We start from the raw sequence: 22,189 nt of genomic DNA on the forward strand, positions 1-22,189 counted from the left end.
GTGGGATGGCTGATCTTCTTGAGGAAAAAAATGTCATAGCAAATTGAGGAAACGTTCTGGACATAATGGTCTGGGAAACCCTACAAAGTGACTGCCAGGTTTCTAAAAAGAAGCTACCATATAGTTAAGAGGGGAATCATGAGCATGTCCTCGTAGGGCTAAGAATAACAGCTACTATTTATTAAGCTCCTACTCTCAGCTAGGTACCCTGCTGGAGCTTTACAAACTAGCTGCTGAAATAATTTGTGAGTTCTGTCTGAGATTTCTTTTTCAGAAAGGCCAAAATGTTCAATGTTCAATCCTGAAAAAGGCTCTGGGGCGGGTGTGTGAGTTACAGTAGAGCAAAAGTAACGCCTTTGTAAATTTAATAAATTGAAGATTTTAAAGAAGTCTTCACATGTCTGTGTTGTTTAATGTTGTATTTTAAGATGTTTATTTTACATTCTTTTTCCTTTTTTGAATTTTAGAGTCCTAATCCGTTACTCACCTTTAGCGTCAAGACTCATGACAGAATCTATTATATGGTGGCCCCATCGCCAGAAGCCATGCGGATCTGGATGGATGTTATAGTTACGGGGGCAGAAGGTTACACTCACTTCTTGTTGTAGTGAACTGAGGCAACAGTCCACTTCAGGGCAGACTGCAATAATCTCTTACAAGAATGAAGCCATATTCAACCCCGGATGAGAAAACCCAACAGATCCATCCCTTGGGCTGTAAACACTCAGAACTCCTTTCATATCAAGACAAATTATTTGTAAAAAAGAAAGAAGGGGTTTTAACACAAACCTTGATAACAAATAGCAAAAGAATTGAAGCTTCCATGACAAAGAAAACACTATTTTGATAAATCGGATCACTTATAGGAACATTTCTTATAAACTGTTTTTAATCAGTTGTTGGATTTGGTTAAATAAACAGGTTACAGAATATCTGTATATACTTGGAAATACAGAATAACTTTATCACCCAAATCATTGGCATTGACATTATTGGTAATCAGCTGGCTTTTTTTTAAAAAAGGTAGCATTTTGTTGACAGTTATTTTGTAAACATAAGCAAATAAGGGCTTGGGAGGGAAATACATTTTAGGAGGAGTTTTGCCTTAATTTTTTAAGTACTGCACCAAAACCAAAGACCTGACCTGACTTCTGTGGAACAGTAGTAACTGCAAGTGATGAACTGCATTTCGTATTGTTCTGTATATTGCAAAATGGTATTCTGATGCCATCAAATGCCCAGGAAATTGACTTTGCAGTGTCACCACCGGTGTAAGCTAATATATATATATATGTTTTTATACATATATATTTATATATGTATATATATGTGTGTATATATATATATTAAACCACTTTTTGAAAAAGAAGAAAGAGCAAAAGGCTGTGTGTTTTAGAAAAAAAATCATGTTACGTAACAGGCATTCTGTCATGTTGAACAATTTTAAATAAAGAGAATATCTGGTGTTAGCAGCTTGTTTTGCTGAATATTTCTGCATTCCTGGTGCTGAGAATAAAGGCAACCAGTAACCAATGTCCTTTAGATTGTCTGATTCCTTTTTGTTGTGGAACACGCCTGCTAACTGCTGCCTAGACATAACTGAAATCATAACTCTGTTTTCACCAAAGAACAGACCAATTAAAGTACTTCTTTGCAGAAGTGGTGTAGTTCTACAAAGTGGCAAATGAAGTTCAACTTAATGTTCTCTATAATGTATTATTTTATTATGTTTTTTTTTACAATTAGCCTTTTTTTTAGTTAATTTTTGTCAAATGAAATGACTTCAGGCAAGTCTCTTTTATAATGGTTTTTCCAGTGCCATTTATTCTAGTTTATCATGTTTTGCATGTTTGAAAGTATGAATGTGCTCTTTCCTAAAACATGGCAAATGAATAGATGTAGAGAATAAAGATATTACTTACAAGATGAAATGATTAGATTAGAAGTGTCTCTTTATTAAACTTTGTCAGCCTGACTGGGCACAATTCTTTTGTTAATTTGCAGTGTGGTTTGTATACACGTATACATGTTGTCAATAATAAAAATTTTGCAACTGGATGACACAAGATTTTACTTGAACAGTGAAGGACAAAAATCATGATTGTGGAAGACATTTTTTAAATCTGATTTTGCAGCGATCACTTTTAAACCCTGTAGTGATGTAAGACTAAAATGTAATTGCTAAGATTTTGTTGGTTAATGTAAAGATACGACTTTTCTGCACTGTACTCTCTTCATAGGATTGTAAAGGTGTTCTAATACAATTGCATGATGTAGTAAGCCTCTTAAATATGTGTGTTAAATATATTGAGTTTGGATGAAAATGTTGACCTGATTTCACATTTGAAAATAAACTCATCTCTCATTTTGAAGTTACCTGTCTGTAGTATGATGGAGGATGACTTAATCACACATGACAGTTGTAGAAACTACATAAAGTTTGTTGTGTGCTAACATTATGATTTGCAGTGTATAAACTGAAGTATTCCAATAGAACTATCTCTGGTTATATCCTATTGCTTACAAAATGAAATGAACCCTGAAAAAAATCTAACATCTTATTGTTGTCTGTTTACACAAATACAATTATTGCTGGGGATTGCAAGGAGCGTGTTTATTTATCCTTTTATCTTACAGGAAAAAAAAATCATGTAAATGTGATATAAAGATTTATTTGGTGGGGATCTCATTTGTCTTCCTGAACTGAGGCAGCAGATTTCAGAGACAGAAGCTTCCCTCAGCAGTATGTCCCTTTGCCCCCTTTATATACTGATAAAGTCAACATTGACAATAGGTACCCAGAGTGGAAACAAATTTGTCTACTTCGAGCTCATTACTGTCCGTAAAAGCATCTGTACTTGCCACTAGCCATGATTGTTTCTAATTTGTTAGACAGCAAGAGTGAATACAGAAAATAATCCATGGGTTTCTCTGCTTTTTCTGTGCAGTGATTTTCCCACTATGACCAGTGAGATTTTTCATCCTACTGCAAGTAAAATGCAAGAAGACTTGCAAAAATAAAGGGGAAGAAAAAGGAGAGAAGTGATTGAGAATACTTGCAATTATCCAAAACATGCAGAGAGAAGTGTTTAAGATATAAGGGATGGGCCAGATGCGGTGGCTCACACCTCTAATTCCAGCACTTTGGGAGGCCAAGGGAAGGTGGATCACCTGCAGTCAGGAGTTCGAGACCAGCCTGGCCAACATGGTGAAACCCCGTATCTATGAAAAATACAAAAATTAACCAGGCATGGTGGCGGGTGCCTGTAATCCCGGCTATTCGGGAGGCTGAGGCAGGAGAATCACTTGAACCCAGGAGGCCGAGGTTGCAGTGAGCCAAGATCGCCCCATTGCACTCCAGGCTGGGTGACAAGAGCGAGACTCTTTCAAAAAAAAAAAATACGCCAACAAAAAAACAAAAAGAGATATAAGGGATGATGAAATGGCATGCATCACCTAGGCATCACCTTAGTGATTTAGTCCCTTAGAGTCTACAACAGGTCTAATGGAGAACGGGCAACACAGCTCAACATCTTTTGGAGTATGTCCTGAAATCAAGTTGCTGTCCTTAACTGTATGTCCTTAGTAGATAGGCATCCCACCTCTCAAGAAAGAGATCTATTCAGTCTTTATTTATCTAACTGTTCCAGACTGTGCCAACAGTCCAGGTTCTCACGACTCCAAAGACATGCTGAATTCACTATATGCAAACTTTGCCTTAAATTCTGGTACCAATTACTGCCCCCCAAATTTATAACCAGGATAATAAATGTTACTTTACTATCTTATATATACTCAAAGTATTACACAAGCCACCATAACCTTTAAATAGGAAGCTACTACATAAAACTTCATGGTTGATGCTTAAGGCCCCCAGGAATTAGTTTGAAAGGTATTCAGAGCTGGAGTCTGGAAACCCTTGTACTACAATTTATTCAACTACTTTTCTAGTGTTAGCCATTCCCATTTGTTTCTTCTCTCTGCCTCTAAAAACGGTGTAGTAGATAATATGCAGTCTTAAGAACTAGTGTTGTTTTCTATAGGATAATCACAAACTGGTGCCACTGCGTTAAAAGGCACAGGAATGGATGCATATTTTAAAATTGTAGATGTGGCCATGTTACTTGACAACAAATTTCAGCAATTCACCTTCCTAGCAATCATACGTGCCAGTGTCTAGCATTCTTGCCAATTATTTCTTTTTTGCCAAATGAATGGGGGGAAAAGGCATTTTTTTAATTCCAGTTTTTCATTTAGTGAGTTTGAGCATCATGTTTTCTTATATGGGGTGCCTATTTATAGCTGTTGGCCAATTTTATTGGAATTATTTTTTTTATTTCTAGGAGCAGGCTGAATAGAAGTATTAATGTATCCATGCTACAAAATCCATTTTTCTAAGCTCTTAAGGTGTCTTTTGCCATTCAAAAAGTTTAAATTCGTATACAAGTATATATTATATTTATGATGGTGAGGTTTTGAAATCTTGGTTAAGAAAGTCCCTTCTGGCCGGGCGCGGTGGCTCAAGCCTGTAATCCCAGCACTTTGGGAGGCCGAGACGGGTGGATCACGAGGACGAGGTCAGGAGATCGAGACCATCCTGGCTAACACGGTGAAACCCCGTCTCTACTAAAAAAATACTAAAAAAAAACTAGCTGGGCGAGGTGGCGGGCGCCTGTAGTCCCAGCTACCCGGGAGGCTGAGGCAGGAGAATGGCGTGAACCCGGGAGGCGGAGCTTGCAGTGAGCTGAGGTCTGGCCAGTGCACTCCAGCCCGGGCAACAGAGCGAGACTCCGTCTCAAAAAAAAAAAAAAAAAAGTCCCTTCTGTCCCCGGATTATATAATATTCTCCTAAAATTTATTTAATCCTCTCAGTTGTATTCTTCCGTTGAAATCATTTTTTTAGTGAAATTTATTTTTGCATACAGCACGAGGAAGGGGCCAAGGTAATTCAATATTTCATTAATCGGGCATCTAGATCTAGAGCAGGATGGTAATTCCAGGTTAAAAAGGCGAGATTAATGTCAGATCTTGGGAGCATTTCCAGTACAGGTTAAAACTGTCACGCGGTCGGCGGGATTGCAGGTGATGCAGCAAGCCTGGTGTCCTTGGCAGGAGACGGTTTCCCATCTAGGACCGTTGGATAGGGTTGCTTTCTGAGCTTCCAGCCCTGTAGTATCTACCAGCCCGCTGATAGGGCAGCCTCCCGACGCCACTCAAAACATCCCAAAGGCCCCAAGCCAAATCCCGGTACTACTAAAACCAACAGTCCAAAGGAAAGAGCCACGACGCGCTGCGCATGCGCGTTCTTCGCAAGCTGAAACCGGCAAGTTCCGCCTTCCAGCCTGAAGCGCATGCGCAGCCTCGGTTCCGTTGCGTAGTGTGCGCGTCTGCGGGATACTGCAGGGTGCTGGGACAACTAGGAAGATGGCGGTTGCGCGCTTGGCAGCGGTGGCGGCCTGGGTACCTTATCGGAGCTGTGGCTGGGCAGCCGCCCCCGTCGGTCCCCACCGTGGCCTTGGCGCGCTGCTTGCACTGATACCTCAGCGGGCGCCACGGTGGCTCCCAGGTCAGTGTCCGAAAGGCGGGAGTAGAATGCGTTCTTTCGAACGCCTCGGGTTCCGTCAGTTCCTGTGCCTGTGCAGTGCGTCTTTGGCGCCTGGTTCAAAAATGCTGTTTCCCCTTTCTCAACACCCCAGTTCTAGGCCTTTGTAGACTTATGGTGAAGGCTGTGAGGAGAGCTCTGCCGCGGCCCTGCGGCATTCTGGGCATTCCGGGCCCTCGCCGGCGTTTTACACTGTGCAGTTTAAAGAGCTCCTGCTCCCTATCTGCCTCCCCTGCATTAAACGCCAACACTAGAAAAAATTAAAATATGCGTTTAATGCATTATTATTAGTTACTTCTAGGAGTTTGTAGATTGCGACTCCTTAAATGCTTAGACCGACTCTCCTTTGACTTGAGGGAACCTAATAATGTAAGGCATGTTCTTTGTAAAAGTGTAGACGCCCTCATAAGCCTAATTTCTAGTTTTGTCTTCTTGCTGCACCCACTCAGTGAAAAGAACCATAATCATTATTGCACAAAGGAAACTAGAATTTGGGCCAAAAATCAGAGAACCTCGTATATGTATATATAGTCTTTGAATTAGATCCTTTTGTTTTTTTGGCTTTGTGTGTTGTTGACACCATTGCCACGCAGCTGTCAGATGATGCGTGGTGCTTGGAGTGGTAATTAATGTCATGGCAGAGATCTTTTGTATGAAGATGTTTGTATCCAATAGTTAAACTTTTATAATCAGTTTAACTTGCGTTTAATTGTACGCAACCAAAAGGCAAGTTACACATGCAGATACTCCTAGCAAAGTGTAGTATGTCAGTTCATTAACCAGAGTATAATATTATTTCGTATGTTTAGCAGACATTGAGCATTTACGCACCAGGCTTTGAACTAATCCTTATGTTCAAAAATGATTTATGGATATAATTATATGAATCGTCTTCTTAGAACTTACATTAAGTAAATTGTAATCATCTCAGGGGGAAATTACGTTTTGAGAGGTGATTTCTGGAAGAGGATAGTAAGAATTTGTTTTAGTGCTCAGCTGAGTAGATGGGAAATGAACATCAGTGGATCAATGTAACTGGCCCTTACCAAAAGTTTTAAATTGAGCATATTTCTCTATACTTTGAAACAGGCTTTTATGTAAAAAAGGATAGCTTTAAGGCCTTCAATTACATCTTTAAAAAATCAACTTCTTAATTACAAAATGGGGAAAACTGTAGCAGCACACATGGATTCTCAAGACTGAGAAATTTTCAAAGTGGAGGACGGCTTCATTTAATATGAAAAAAGAAAATTTGTTAGGCCAAAGACTCTAAGGAAGTACACAAACCTAGTGTCTTTGGAAAGAAGAGGTGGGATTATAAATGACTCTTTTAAAAAAAATATCTACTTGTTACTTAAGAGCAAGTATGGATTTTATAATGGGGGAAAATTTGAAAAACAGTGAAATAGAATAATCTCATAAAGTTCACCAATTGTACTGTTGTACTTAGATTACGCTAAAATCTGTGTGTACCATTTAAAGAAAGCCAAACCAACAAATAAAACGCAAAGTGATTGCATAGGTCTACAAGAAATCTCTTTCCAAAAACGATATTATCATATGTTATTTTTAAAGAAACTGCTCATTGAACCCACTTCAGCTGATAATAAAATTATGAGTTGTCACCACGGCTCATGATTTCTTGGTTGAAGTGGGCAGATGGGTGGGCAGGTGGATGGGAGTCAGTAATAAAGAGGGCACAGCACCTCCTCCTTTGAAACAATTTTCCAAGGGCAGACCAAACCTGTTTCTTCCCTGACCCCCAAGAAAGTGGGGGATGCAAGGCCAGGCATGGTGGCTCACACCTGTAATTTCAGCACTGGGAGGCCAAGGTGGGAGGGTCACTTGAGCCCAGGAGTTGGAGACCAGTCTGGGCAACATAGTGAGACCCTGTCTCCACAAAAAATACAAACATTAACCAAGTGTGGTGGTACATGTGTGTAGTGAAGCTACTGGGGAGGCTGAGGCGGGACGATGGCTTGAGCCTGGGGAGTCGAGGAGGTCCAGGCTGCCGTAAACTAGGATCGCACCACTGCATCCAGCCTGAGTGACGAGGTGAGATCCTGTCTCAAAAAAAAAAAAAAAAAAAAAAGGAAAAAAAAAATAGGGGATGTGAAACTTATCAAGCAAAAAATAAATTTAAAAACAAAACCAAAAATCTCACAAGAGAGGACTGAAACTATTGCGGGTAAATCTGAATGTTAATTGATACTGTTTAGGACAGATGATAAAGCAGCAACAGGAAAATGTTTTTCGATTAGTCTCTGTCTTTTGTTGCCTTGAAATTCCTACCTCATTGTGTATTTTGGAAGAATGAAGATTGGACTTCGCTCAAAGAAGTTACTGATGTTGGCATGATTTTAAAACTGGAGATCTCATGTACAGACTTACTAACTTAGTACTTTGAGTCTGTTCTTGTTTTTTCTATTAAATGGAAATAGTATTTAACATCAGTTCATTGAGATAAGAAAGTTAAGATCGAAAATATATATGGTTTTCCAAAGACTGAATTTACAAACCATAGTTTACTTTTTGTGTACTTTGTTTAGCTTGTAGACAAAAGACGTCATTCTCATTCCTTAATCGACCAGACCTTCCAAACCTGGCTTATAAGAAGCTAAAAGGCAAAAGTCCAGGAATTGTCTTCATCCCTGGCTATCTTTCTTATATGAATGGTACAAAAGCATTGGCGATTGAGGAGTTTTGCAAATCTCTAGGTCACGCCTGCATAAGGTAGGAACAACACGTTACTGAGAAAATATTACTACTGTTAGCATTACAATGGAGAATTACTTTGTTCTAATCATTTGAAGTAAATGCCAGCATTTTTATAAATTATTTTAATGGTCTGTAAACTTGTATCTTGTGATTTAGGTTAATTTTTAAAGCAACCTTTAAAAGACCTTTTTTAAGGCCTTTGTGCCATGCTGACAACCCTGGCAGGAAAGGACGTCTTAAGGGAAGTAGTGGTAACTAAGCTCTTCAGAGGCAATAATGTATGTGACAACAAACAGATACACTAGTTGGCTTTCATACAGTCTCTTATATTATCATTTTCCACTGGGGACTTAAGGACTTTATTTGATCTCTGTTTATCTGAAAGTAATACATGTATTCATAAGTATTATATAATGCAAATTTCTGCTGAGTTTTCTCTTCCCTTTTCTGTAATCTAAATATGTATAAGCATAAATAGGGATAAGTGGTATTTAACTCAGGCTTGATTGTATAATTCCTAATTTTTCATACTGAGAGTTATTTTAGTAAATAACTTTATGTTATTATAAGGTCTACCTATAGCAGTCATATGTTTAGTGTCTACTGTCCAGAAGAGATGGTATGATTTCGTAAGAAGATCAGCCTGGAATTCAAGAAACAAGGGTTCTAGAATAAATTCTAGCAATAACTATGACAAGTAAGTTAATAAGCATTGGACCTAAGTTTGTCATCAAAAGGAGGTTGGTTGGACTAGAGATAACTTCTGAGTTATTTTCTAGCACTAACAGCCTAAAAATCTATCCATCTAAATTTTTAGAAGAGTGACTCACTAATTCTGGAAAATACAGCTATATATAAAACTTTCAGACTACCTGTTCAATATATTAGCATTTATGTCAATTATATGGATTTAATCTTATTTCTTTTACCAAACTAACTGAATTATTGTATTTTCATGCTCAGAACTCTTTTAAAATCTGTTCTAATTCTGAAGATTAGAGTACTTTTTGGAAATAGATTCTCAAGCACTCTACTGAGTGCTGCATAATAACAAAGAATTATAAAATATTGTACTTGCCTATGAGGACCTTTCATTCAGAGTGGGGAAACACAAGATAAAATACGTGTGAGAAATTAGGCAGAAATACTCATGAGAATGTGATTGTGTCAAAAGAACAACATCCTTAATTGCATAAAGTTAGAGACGGTGGGATTGAAATAGATAAAAGAACATTGAAGAATGAATTCCGATTTGGGTAGGAGGAAAGTGCTGTCCAAGGAGGGAAACTGTCCTGAGCAGAACATCATAATATCAAAAATATTGTTGTCACTTTTCTTTTTTGCCACTGAATAAATTTGAATCAAGAAATCACCACTTTACCAGTTCTTGAATTTCAGCTTTGAAACTATGAGAGTTATAACCAGTTCCTATCTACCTATAAGACATAATGTGGGTTTTCTGCATTTTGGATCCTGTATGAGTATACCGTCATAAAGAATAGTGCTTCACTACAAATTTTTAGTTTGAACAGTTCCATTTTATTTGCTCTTATCAGAGTTCATCACAGTCTAATGATTGTTAACTATTGATTGTACTTTATTATAAGAGATTTTGTCTTCTATTCTCTAATTTTTCAGGTTGCTTTTGTTGGGATTTTTTGCTGTAAAATTTAGATCTTCAATGATGAAATAGTTTTATTACACAAGAAACAAAACATATGACTATATGAAAATGTTTTATTAAGATCCTATCACCATGCCTAAAATAAGACTGATTCAGATTTCAGGAATATAACATATGGTTTTAAGGCTGGTATTCTCTCATAGTTATTTTTAATAGAGTTTTTATTAGGGACTACATCCCATACTGCTGACGCTGCTAAGATGGAGATGTGCTACTGTTTAAAAGTTTTAAAGTTTTGAATATGTTTGGATTATCTTTGTCTGGATTGGGGTTCAGCGAGTTAACTATATTTTTTTTACTGGTACCCTATTAGTATGACCAAATATTTATATTTTCCTTCATGAAAGAGCTATACAGGTATTTTGCATCCTCACCATATATTTAGAAGGCAGCTAACTGTAAAAGATGCCGCATTCAGCCATATCCAATTGCCAACTAAGAAGAGAGAAAAGGAGAGAATTAGTTGGTGTCTTTCTCCCTTTTTCCCTCCACCCTTTCCACCCGTCTCTTACATACCCTGGATTGAGGGGGAAACAGTAACTGATTTAGACTGCACCAGTTGCCCTGTTCTATTTCCCAAGGATCCAAAATCGTTTCACTTCAAACCTAAGGAAAAATTTAATTTCTTCTCCCTCCTATTTCTTGTAAATCCCTTACTTACTGTACCAGCCATTCCACCAAAAAAGTTCATTTGAACTAGGCTCTGGGAAACAATATCAGTAAAGAAGGGAAAAGGTATCAGTAAAGAAGATGATGGAAGAAGGTATTCCAGATAAAGGAATCAACATGTGAGGTGTGAAACACATAAGAAAACATAGACTTATTTTAGGAACAGTAAGTTCATCAATTTATCTAAAGCAGTGGTATTCCCTGATGAAGTGAGTACTACTGTAAAATTTAGTAGTAAAAAAAATTACTGTAAAATTGATTGTGAAATCCGTCTGAAATGACCAGAATATAATGGTTTCAAAAAAACAGGCCAAAGCACTAAGTGTTTATGTTGTATATCACAGGGAGCACTGAAGGTAATGCTATATCAATATAATGTTAAAGAAAAAAACTGACATGTATATAGTGACTCTGTTTAAAGACAGAGTCAGAGAGAAACAAGATAGAAGGCTACTGTGATAGTCTAGGTCTAAGATGACAAATAAACAACTGCACCAGGATACTGGACTTACCAAAGTGCAAAGAAAGGGATGAACGTAAGAAGAAATGAGAATGAATGGTGATGGTATAGGGCAGGCGGTATTCTGTAGCCTGGAAAAACAAACTTGAATAAAACAGCCTCTCTTAAGGAACTGACATTCTAGTCAGAGGGAGGTGAATGTTTAAAAACAAACTTGATTACAATACAATATGAAAAGTGTTGAGTACATACAAAAGAAAGTGACTGGTACTAAAATGGAGCATATATGTCAAGTGAAGTTCCACAGAGGAAGTGACATGACTTCAAGGATGACTACGAATTTAGGTTGGGGAGGAAGCTGTTCTCGGCAGCAGAACAGTATGCTAAGGCTCTAAGTATAAAAGGGTGTAACTGGGAATTAGGATTAGTTCAGTATGACTAGGGTTTAGGTAACCTGTGGGTGTGGTATGATACTTTATACCACCGTGATTTTTTATTGATTTGATACCCTTAAAGAGAGGTAAAATTCATAGATCAGACAGATAACTGAGCCTAGATAACTAGGAAGTTGGAAGGAGAAAGGGATGGGTTGGTGATGATAAATTTTATTCTGGTCTCCTTCCCTTACATTAATTCACTAAATATACACTAAGCACCTACCACTTGCAAGGAACTGATCTAGGCACTAGGAACGCATTGAAACAAAGCTTGTGCCCATGTGGAGCTTTCATTCCAGTGTAGGAGACAGACCATAAATAATCAAATATATCTCAAGTAGTCATAAGTGCTATGAAGAAAATGAAGCAGAGTAAAGAGTTAGAGAACGATGAAAGCAGCACAGTTTTAATAATTGAATGGTCATAGGAGGCTTTTCTGAGGATGTAACATTTGAGCCAAAGGCTGAATGAAGTGAGGGAGCAATCTAAATGGCTGTCTGGAGGAGAGTATGCCATGTGGAGAGAAAAGCTGATGAGACGGGAACTTCAAGAAGGAAAGTGAAGATACAGTTGGGAGGGAGGGAGGGAGAGAAAACAATGAGAAATGAGATCAGAGAGGTGATCAGGCACCAAAGTATGGTAAGGACTCTGGATTTAAAGATTATAGAAAGCCTTTGGAGGGTTTGCAGGACATGGTTTTGTTTTAAAAGGATCACTCTATAGGGAAAGACTATGAGTGTGAAAATGCAAACAGGAGACTTTTTAGGAGACTATTGCATTAAGTTCAGTTGAGAGACAGTGTGACTAGGACCAGGCTGGTAGCAGTGGAGGAGGTGAGAAAGTGATTGGACATAGGAGATATTTGAAAGTGAATAAGCCAATAGAATTTGCTAAAATACAAATTGATTGTGATGTTTTGCTATAAGCATTATAGTAATGAGGAAGGTGCTATCTTTCTTAAAAATTAAAGAAGCAAATGTATAGATACTTAGATATAGATTTTTTTTTCCCCTTGTTCCAGGTTTGATTACTCAGGAGTTGGAAGTTCAGATGGTAACTCGGAGGAAAGCACACTGGGGAAATGGAGAAAAGATGTTCTTTCTATAATTGATGACCTAGCTGATGGGCCACAGGTGACTGTTTTTGTTAAGTATGATGGTAATTACTGTAACCTCATATTTAAGCTGTTTCTTTTTTTTTTTTTTTTTTTGAAAAAGAGTTTTTCTCTGTCGCCCAGTCCAGAGTGCAGTGGCACAATCTCGGCTCACTGCAAGCTCTGCCTCCTGGGTTCATGCTATTCTCCTGCCTCAGCCTCCCAAGTAGCTGGGACTACAGGCACCCGCCACCACACCTGGCTAATTTTTTGTATTTTTAGTAGAGATGGGGTTTCACCGTGTTAGCCAGGATGGTCTTGATCTGACCTGGTGATTCACCCGCCTCGGCCTCCCCAAGTGCTGGGATTACAGGCGTGAGCCACTGCACCCGGCCTAAGCTATTTCTTTAGATATGAAAATGTTTTTATTTAATTTAAATGTTTAATCAATTTTGATATTTGATTTAAAATGATTCCATGATTTTTACTTTCTAACAATACATTTTTTAGGCCAGGCTCAGTGGCTCATGCCTATAATCCCAGCACTTTGGGAGGCCGCGGCGGGCGGATCACGAGGTCAGGAGATCGAGACCATCCTGGCTAACATGGTGAAACCCCATCTCTACTAAAAATACAAAAAATTAGCCGGGCGTGGTAGCGGATGCCTGTAGTCCCAGCTACTCGGGAGGCTGAGGCAGGAGAATGGCATAAACCCAGGAGGCGGAGCTTTCAGTGAGCCGAGATCGCGCCACTACACTCCAGCCTGGGCGACAGAGCAAGACTCTGTCTCAAAAAAAAACAAAACAAAACAATATATTTTTTATTGTACATATTTTGTTTTATGTTTATAACCTGTTCTATCTTAAAGACCTAATATTTTGTTTTTTTAGATTCTTGTTGGATCAAGCCTTGGGGGGTGGCTTATGCTTCATGCTGCAATTGCACGACCAGAAAAGGTGGTGGCTCTTATTGGTGTAGCTACAGCTGCAGATACCTTAGTGACAAAGTTTAATCAGCTTCCTGTTGAGGTAAGTCAAAAGTCACTTTGGCCACCTCAATATATTTACCCCTTATACTTCTTCTGCTCCCTCTTTCTTTGAGGGAAGGAGGGACAGATAACAGTAAGCCCTTTGACTTACTGTGCTGGCCCAAGTTTTGTCTTAGCTGCCTTTCTGTACACAATCTTTTTTCTACCTTTAACTATTTGGCATCTTGTTTAAGATTTCCTTTCTTCACTGACTCTTCAAGTCATTCTGCCAAATATTTGAGACACATGAACAAAATCACACTTTGAAGTGTCCTTTTTTTTTAGCGACATTTTCTTTATTATTACATTTACTTATTTGGATCATACATCGTGATCTCCTTTTGGTCCTCTTACTTTGTGGCATGTGGTCCCTAGGCTAGTGCTTATTCTTGTGACTATGTTAGAGTGGGCTAATCAACTGAAACTGCAGTCATCCCTTGGTATCTGAAGGGGTTGCTTCCAAGACCTCCCACGGATACCAAAGTCCATAGAAAGTCAAGTCTCTGAGAAAAAAAAATGGTGTAGTATTTGCACATAATCTTGTATAATCTAAGTCATCTCTGGATTACTTAAAATACTTAGTACAATGTAAGCACTATGTAAATTGTTGTTGTACTGTTATGGTTTAGGGAATACTGACGAGAAAAAAAGTCTGTACCTGTTCAATACAGATGTAACCTTTTTTTTCCAGGTATTTTTGATCCAAAGTTAGTTGAATCCATGGATGCAGAAACCATGAATATGGAGAGCTGACTCTTTTTGTTTTAGCCTAAAAGCATCCTCAGATCCTCTCAACAGAACTCTCCAGACAGATATTGTCAGTCAGAGTGACAGAGACACGGAAATTAAAGAAAACAGAGCAGTAGTTAACAAATATGGTCCCTAGGCTAGTAGCAGCAGCAGCACATGAGAACTTGTTAGAAGCCCGAATTCTTGGGTTTTACTCTGAATCAAAAACTGGGGGTGTGGCCCAGCAGTCTGTGTTTTAACAAACCTCTTGTAAAGTTTGAGAACAATGCTTTAGAGAATGGAGGAAGAGGAGAAGGAAATTCAGAAATAAAAAAAGAAGAAAAAAACGAATGTAGTGTTGAATAGTAGAATGTCATTGATTTGCCTCAAGTTCTGCATGAATACCTGTGCCATCTATTAACTAAGTTCATTCTTAGTTCACATTGTTTTCAGCTCCTTAAGAAATAGCATTGTGTGTGTATTCAGGTTTCTTATATTATTTCTTGTCAGAGCTAAAATTACAAAGCTGGTCTTCCTTGAACTTATCTCCTGTTTCTGAATTTTGTTCACTTTTTTGGTGGTTTCTTATACATAGTTGCTCAATGTCTTCATGTTTTTCCCACCATTGCCATTTTGTGGATCTAAATGTGGACTCCTTGCTCCATCCTCTCAACTCAATAATACAGTGCTTCTCGGGTAGGAAATTATCTCAAGGACATGGCAGATTGAAAAGGAGTTGATTTTGGGGGCTTGGGAGGATATATTGTATTTTGTAATTATCGGTAAGTGACAAAACCTGTGTACATTTGTTTTGGTTTTGTTTTTATGTTTGGGGGTTTTTAGGGTATCTCTGTTGCCCAGGCTGGAGTGCGGTGGTGCAATCATTGCTTACTGCAGCCTTGACCTCCCAGACTCAAGAGATCCTCCCACTTCAGCCTCCTGAGTAATGGGACCACGGGTGCACACCACTATGCCTGGCTGATTTTTGTATTTTTTGTGGAGATGGGGTCTCGCCATGTTGCCCAGGCTGGTTTTGAACTCCTTGGCTCAAGAGATTCTCCTGCCTTGGACCCCCAAAGTGCTGAAATTACAGACACAAGCCACTGTGCCTGGTACATTTCTCTCTCTCTCTCTCTCTCTCTCTCTGTGTGTGTGTGTGTGTGTGTGTGTGTCTGTGTGTGTTCACATCAGTCAGAGTGAGGATAGGGTAGATACTTTCTAAGTGACTGAGAAGATTTATAATCTGCAAATCAAGGCATTTTTTGCTAATACTTAATCTGATAAGCAGTTGTTAACAGAAGCATGTTGAGCCCTTGGTTTACTTAAAAGCATGTATAAGGAAAGAGCACCAACACTAAGACCACTATCTCTTCTCCATATAAACAGCCCTAACAATGTCAATGGAGCAGATGTGGAGATTTTTACTATCTTTTATAACCCTGGGAATATTAAGCCCAGCTTTTCTCATTGCTTGTGTAAGAACTTGACCATCCTCTTAACTGACTAATCATTATCACCTTCTTTGGACACTGGAGGGCCTTGGACATGATGCACAGCTGTTTGGAATGTAAGCTTCTGAACCACATTGCCTTGATAAGTTTTGTTGGTGTAGAACTTAATATATTCTACATTTTATTTGGGTAATGTCTTTGCTGTTTCTGAACTTTTTGTTCTTGAGGATTTGAGACATACATTTTATAACGTTAACTTTGTTCTTCAAATGGACCATTTTCATTCAATTCAGTGGCAGGTAACAGAGCTAGTTGGGGGCCAGGGATGCATAAAATGAAACTGTTATTAATTCAGTGTCTCCTTAATTAGCAAAACCTCACTTCAGCTAATAATCAGTGGGACTAAGTTCTATCTGCTGAAGTATTTACAAATTCAGGAACAATCCTGAGTAGTTGAGGATAGCTAAATATCATCTTTACTTTAAATATTTGGTTTATATGTTGTTTTAATACAGAGAATGCCATGATATTAATATAGATTTATACATTTTATAGTTTTGTAGAATTTCATTAATTTTAAATCATTTGGAGACATATTTAGAAGTACAGTTTTTTTTTTTACTGAATTATTAAGTCTTTTTGGAATTAAAAATACATTAAAAGCCTAAGTACATATAGATTATATTTTGTCATACGTATTTTTTAAGTTCTTGTTTTCCTTTTTACATTTGCAATAAATTAACAATTTTAAACATGGGAAAATCATAGTATGTTTGTTGAAATTTTAAATATTTCAATTATGTGTGGCTTTTCTTTCCTTGTTTTTTAAAATTTTTGATAAGATGTCCTTTCCATTTTTCTAGAAATGCCCTTCATATTATATGATTGTGAGAGTCTTAAAACTATTCATAGCTTGATTTTTTCTTTTTAGTTTTAAGCTCTGATCATCTTTCCAAGAATTTATTATATATAAATAAACTTTTCGCTCAAAAGTGTTCATGACAGTACCACAGTATGAGATGGTCAAGCTAATTAAGTCAATTATGGTGGACTGCTGTGCAGCATTTAAAACCTTTTCATATAATTTTTTAAACCCAGAAATATATGTACTAAATAAAGCAGCATAGAAAACTATATGAATGTGTAATATGTATGTCTTTTACATATTACATACAAACCAAAACACATATAGACAAATACTGGAAGGAAATAAGTCTCAATTTTTTTTTTTTTTAATTTAAGTTCTAGGGTACATGTGCACAGCATGCAGGTTTGTTACATATGTAATACATGTGCCATGTTGGTGTGCTGCACCCATTAACTTGTCATTTACATTAGGTATATCTCCTAATGCTATTCCCCGCCCCCCCACAATAGGCACCAGTTTGTGATGTTCCCCCTCCTGTGTCCAAGTGATCTCATTGTTCAATTCCCACCTGTGAGTGAGAACATGCGGTGTTTGGTTTTCTGTTCTTGCAATAGTTTGCTGAGAATGATGGTTTCCAGCTGCATCCATGTCCCTACAAAGGACACGAGCTCATCCTTTTTTATGGCTGCATAGTATTCTGTGGTGTATATGTGCCACAGTAAGCCACAATATTAATGGTTTTTCTATCCATAAGATAGGATTATGGGTGATTTATTTCTTTTCTATTATTATTATGTTTTCTATAATGACTGCATGTTACTCGTTATATAAAATTCTAATTTTTTAAGAAAAATTAAGATAAATTATGTAAAAAATAGGAGTTCTCCAAAAGTCAAAGGAGGTGTATGTTTCATTTTAAGGGAATAAATGTACAGATACTATTGTTTGGCTTTCAGGAAGTATGTGGAAGACTTCTTTGTCATCCCAAACAAAAATCAAATTTTTTTCTCTTTTGTAGGACTCTGGAAGGAAAAACTATATTTCTTTACATTCAGCCTAAAATTTCATGAGTATGTGTATGATAGTTTCAGTGTAATTACTCTTAGTTTTTTATTCTTAGTTCTGTGTTTGATTCTTTCTCTTCTTCCCCTATGCCATACCCATTTTAGCTCCTTTAAGCACTTTTAGGTTTACAATTTTGAAATCTAGACAATGTTTGTTCTAAGATTTGATTTTATTTAAACATGAATGATACCTAGACTGATTCCAAGAAATTGTATTGCTTTTCTCACCCTTCATTTTTCTTTTCAGTTGGGGTAAAACAACATCTGATTTAAGATAGTGTATGAATAAGTTAGATAAATTTAAATTTAAGTTTGAGTCTTAGCCATAGTTAGTAGCCTAGCCCGAACTGTTGGGCACAATATTTCATTTATCTAAACCATATTATCCTCTTTTGTAAAAATAGAATAATAACAGAATTATTATCAGAATCTTACGGAATAATATGTATAAAATACCCATCACAGTACCTGGCATATAGTAATTATTGATAATTATTATTGTTATGCTTTTGTTATCTCTATCCTCTTATTCAAGAACTGCTTTCTTTAGATTACTTGAAACTATTGCATATGTTAATGTTGCTTAAAATCACAAATACTTTTGTTTTTCTTTCTGTTTCCAATAGCTAAAAAAGGAAGTAGAGATGAAAGGTGTGTGGAGCATGCCATCAAAATACTCTGAAGAAGGAGTTTATAATGTTCAGTACAGTTTCATTAAAGAAGCTGAACATCACTGCTTGTTACATAGCCCAATTCCTGTGAACTGCCCTATAAGATTGCTCCATGGCATGAAGGATGACATTGTACCTTGGCATACATCAATGCAGGTTGCTGATCGAGTACTCAGCACAGATGTGGATGTCATCCTCCGAAAACACAGTGATCACCAAATGAAGGAAAAAGCAGACATTCAACTTCTTGTTTACACTATTGATGATTTAATTGATAAGCTCTCAACTATAGTTAACTAGTATCATGTGTTTAGTTGGTATGTAAACTAATGTATCCAGAAGATTGGAAGAGGATAAGAAATGAAAGATCCTGATACTTTAGGTTTTTCTCTTACCTCTATTTTGTAAATATCAGATGAGTATTATTTAATGATGTATTTGCACAAGTAATGCATATTGCGAAGAAGGACCAGCTGCTGTTTAGAAAATTTTCTCGTTCCTTCTGTCCTTGATTTTTTTTCATTAAAGTATTTCCTTTTTTTAATTCAAGAAAAGTTTACCTTACTTATGCTTGTGTTAGCTATTCCAGCTCTTAATTGCATCCTTTTCTAAACAGGATTATTAATAAAGCCTGAATATTTTGTTTTTTATTATAGACGGAAATTTGTAACATTACTTCTCCTTTGAAAATGCAATTCACAAAATATAGGGAAATTTTTATTGAAGTAAATTTGAAATGATGGAAAAACTTCAGAAGCATAGTAAAGTTCACAATAAGGAAAATACTTTATATAATGTATAAAGTATAATTATATATTATATATGTTACATAAACTGCACATTATATTCAAACTTAAAATTAAGCTTTTACTTTTTTTAAAGGCCCAAAATTGTACAGTGATACGAGGAGCTGTTTCTAAATTTTGGCTTATGTGTAATATATTTAAATGGGGAATTTCATCTACAACAATGATGTAGCATTTTAATATTCTGATTGGTAAAATGAAAGAGGAAATTGATCTTTATATGTTATTACTTACTTATAGAAACATTCATTATTTTATTAGTATTGCCCTAAGTACAACTAGGCACGTGGTTGCCACCTAAATCAGAAGACTTTCTGAAGTCAGTAAGAAAGTGTGAAATGCTAGTGTAAAGGTTGCTTTTTTTTTCTTTCCTAAGTAACTAAAGTGAGATGGAGATTAAGCCGTGATATTATTGAGTTAATGTTTTTTATTTATTAATTTTGACTGGATTTTATTTAGCTTGATTAGGTTATTATCTGTCAAACCTTTTAAGTTGACAACATGACTCATATATATTTACATGTATATAAAATGAGCATGTGTCGAAGACTTACTCAACTCATTAATGAGGAAACCAGCAGATAGTAAACCTGGTTCAAAGTACAGTTCAAGAAACAGTATTTATGGGCATTGAAGAAAAAATGTTGAGATAAAATTGCTGAGCAGAAAAAAGTGTTAATGAAGCCGACCTGACTACTTATCCTTAAGACCTGCTTTACAAGGTTGGCCCTTGATTGGCATCTGGGAACTTGGAGTTCAGGGGGCTTCCACCATTCCCAGAACTGATCAAAGTAGCTTACTATATCTGAACTGTAAAACAATATAGTTTCTCCTGAACACCTGCTTTCCTTCTGGGAGTCTGGAATTTTGGTATGTGCCAGGCAGAGACTACCCTTTGTGACCAGCTCCCAGTAAAAACCGCAGGCACTCAGTCTCTAACAAGCTTTTCTGGTTGATGGTGTTTCACAAGTGCTGTTACAACTGGTTGCTGGGAGAATTAAGCTCATCTGTGATTCCACTCGCAGAGGATTCTTGGAAGCTTGCACTTAGTTTCCCCTGACTTCACCCCATGTGTCTTTTTTCCTTTGCTGATTTTGCTTTGTATCCTTTAACTAATAAATCATGGCCATGAGCAGAACTGTATGTGGAGTCTTATGAGTCTTCCTAGCAAATCTTCAAATTTGGGGATGGTGTTGAGGGCCTCTCCACAGATACAAAACTGGTTTATGTCCTACGGGGCAATTAAACTACAATCCATGGGTTATCTTTTATACTGGACAAAAATTACAAACCACAAAGAAATCATCTATGAGTGCCACTGTCTCTGGTGTTGGAGTGGGTTGATAGAAGATGGCACTGGCTATTCAAGGACTTACTTTGCCTAGACGTTGCTAGGTGTGGGGCTTGTTAGGAATATGAAGGCAAGGGGCCTTGCCAATGATGGTTTTCTGTGCAAAATAATATGATTAGAGATTCATAATACGTATGTAGAGACAGTATAGCATAATGGTTAAGGTCAGAGACGAACTTGGTTTTTAATGCTGGCTCACCATTTACTAGCTCTGTGACTGAGCAATTAACCTCACTGAGTCTCCGTCTCTTCTGTAAAATAACATAAACCTAGATAATGGGGTGTAAGGTGTAAATAAGCACAATACATTTAGAACAATGATACAGGAGGGACTATCTTTTTGCTTTTTATTAGGTACAGAACACCACAGTCCAGTCAGAGACTGATGGACACAATCTGTGAAGGCATAGAAAGGCAAGTGGAGGCAAGGAAGTGGGTAGGGCTTCTAAAGCTGAACTGACTGGATTTGACCTTCCTGACCTCAAGATGCCAAATAGGAATGTTGTACGGTATTCTTTCAAATACTAATGGTTTAAAACAAAATAGGAGAAGGAACCTTTATGATCTAAAGGTAGGAAAATCTTTTAAAATTTAATCTAGCTTTGCAGAGGTTAACATCACAAATTCCAAATGAGTCTGCATCCATGAGATCTAGTGTATTTTAGTGCACTGTTAATTATTTGTTTTTTCTAGTTTTCCCCAAAGCTCCTTTCTGAAACCATTCCATCCCATGTATTTAGTGACGTGTAAAATGCAGGAATAGCTGGCAGCCCTTCGGTGCCTTAGCCCCTGGAACTTGGTCATTATTTAAAATAAGTGGCACGACCCCTCTAAATCTCAGTATGCACAACAGAAAGGGATAAGGGTAATACCATTTGAAAGGAAGACTAAGTGAAGCCATGTAATATATTTCGCTTTTGCTACATCTGTTGAGATTAGAGGCATTTCCAGATACAAATCTAAACAGTACACCATTCTCCAAACAGCCAATATAGAAGCGTCTCTGGAGGAGGAGAAGAAAAAAGCTCTGGGCAACACTGAGTTTTATAAAGTATGGAGATAGAAAGCTGAAAGAATTACTTGCCAAGTAACTATTCCAAGGATAGTCCCCAAAGCAAATATGTCAAATACTCATTAAATTTGGAACAGTTAAATCTAAAGAATTCTTATATTCTGGGGTTGAGGTGGGTGGAATTTCAATATACCTTTTTAAGATCCTCTAAATATAGATCTCAAGTAACTTCTTAGTTTAGAAACAATTGTGGAGTATGTGTAATGGTTGGATGAAAAAAATGTGATGCTTTGGTATATTTCAAGAATATTTCTAGAAAATTGCAAGCAATTTTTTTTAACCTAAAGTATCTTTTGGGGAAAATATACTTTCCCATTTTGTCTTCCCCTTTTCCTAGGCTTTCAGGGCTTTGCAGGTAGATAAACTTCTACTAAAGAAGCAGCTCAGGAGTCAGTTTCTCTGAAGCCTTTCCTTACTCATCCCCATCTCTCTTTTTCAGGAAGTTTGTTGCTGGGTCCTCTGGGCGCTCTTGTGAACAGTACTCTAT

The 22,189-nt window shown here is 37.2% G+C and overlaps 2 protein-coding genes across 4 annotated transcripts in view; both read left to right on the forward strand.

The window, feature by feature from the left end:
- Positions 1 to 827, forward strand: part of PHLDB2 (pleckstrin homology-like domain, family B, member 2) — a 245,392-nt gene extending 244,565 nt beyond the window's left edge. For both annotated transcript variants that reach the window (XM_011932762.1, XM_011932763.1), the window contains one exon: positions 468 to 827. In XM_011932762.1, the coding sequence (XP_011788152.1) occupies positions 468 to 608 (141 nt within the window). In that variant the 3' untranslated portion in view covers positions 609 to 827. The remainder of the gene's footprint in view (positions 1 to 467) is intronic.
- A 4,430-nt stretch (positions 828 to 5,257) lies between these two features.
- ABHD10 (abhydrolase domain containing 10) lies at positions 5,258 to 20,422 on the forward strand. 2 transcript variants are annotated; one of them, XM_011932767.1, is made up of 6 exons: positions 5,258 to 5,566; positions 8,152 to 8,335; positions 12,592 to 12,703; positions 13,554 to 13,691; positions 17,757 to 17,808; positions 18,429 to 20,422. In XM_011932767.1, exons 1-5 carry the CDS (start codon positions 5,425 to 5,427, stop codon positions 17,796 to 17,798), a joined length of 618 nt encoding a protein of 205 aa, XP_011788157.1. In that variant the 5' UTR covers positions 5,258 to 5,424; the 3' UTR covers positions 17,799 to 17,808; positions 18,429 to 20,422. The 2 variants fall into 2 exon arrangements, with proteins under 2 accessions (XP_011788157.1, XP_011788156.1); XM_011932766.1 differs by lacking the exon at positions 17,757 to 17,808.
- Positions 20,423 to 22,189: the final 1,767 nt, after the last annotated feature.

The sequence above is a fragment of the Colobus angolensis genome, unplaced genomic scaffold, assembly GCF_000951035.1.
Source record: "Colobus angolensis palliatus isolate OR3802 unplaced genomic scaffold, Cang.pa_1.0 Scaffold98, whole genome shotgun sequence".
Taxonomy (NCBI): domain Eukaryota; kingdom Metazoa; phylum Chordata; class Mammalia; order Primates; family Cercopithecidae; genus Colobus; species Colobus angolensis.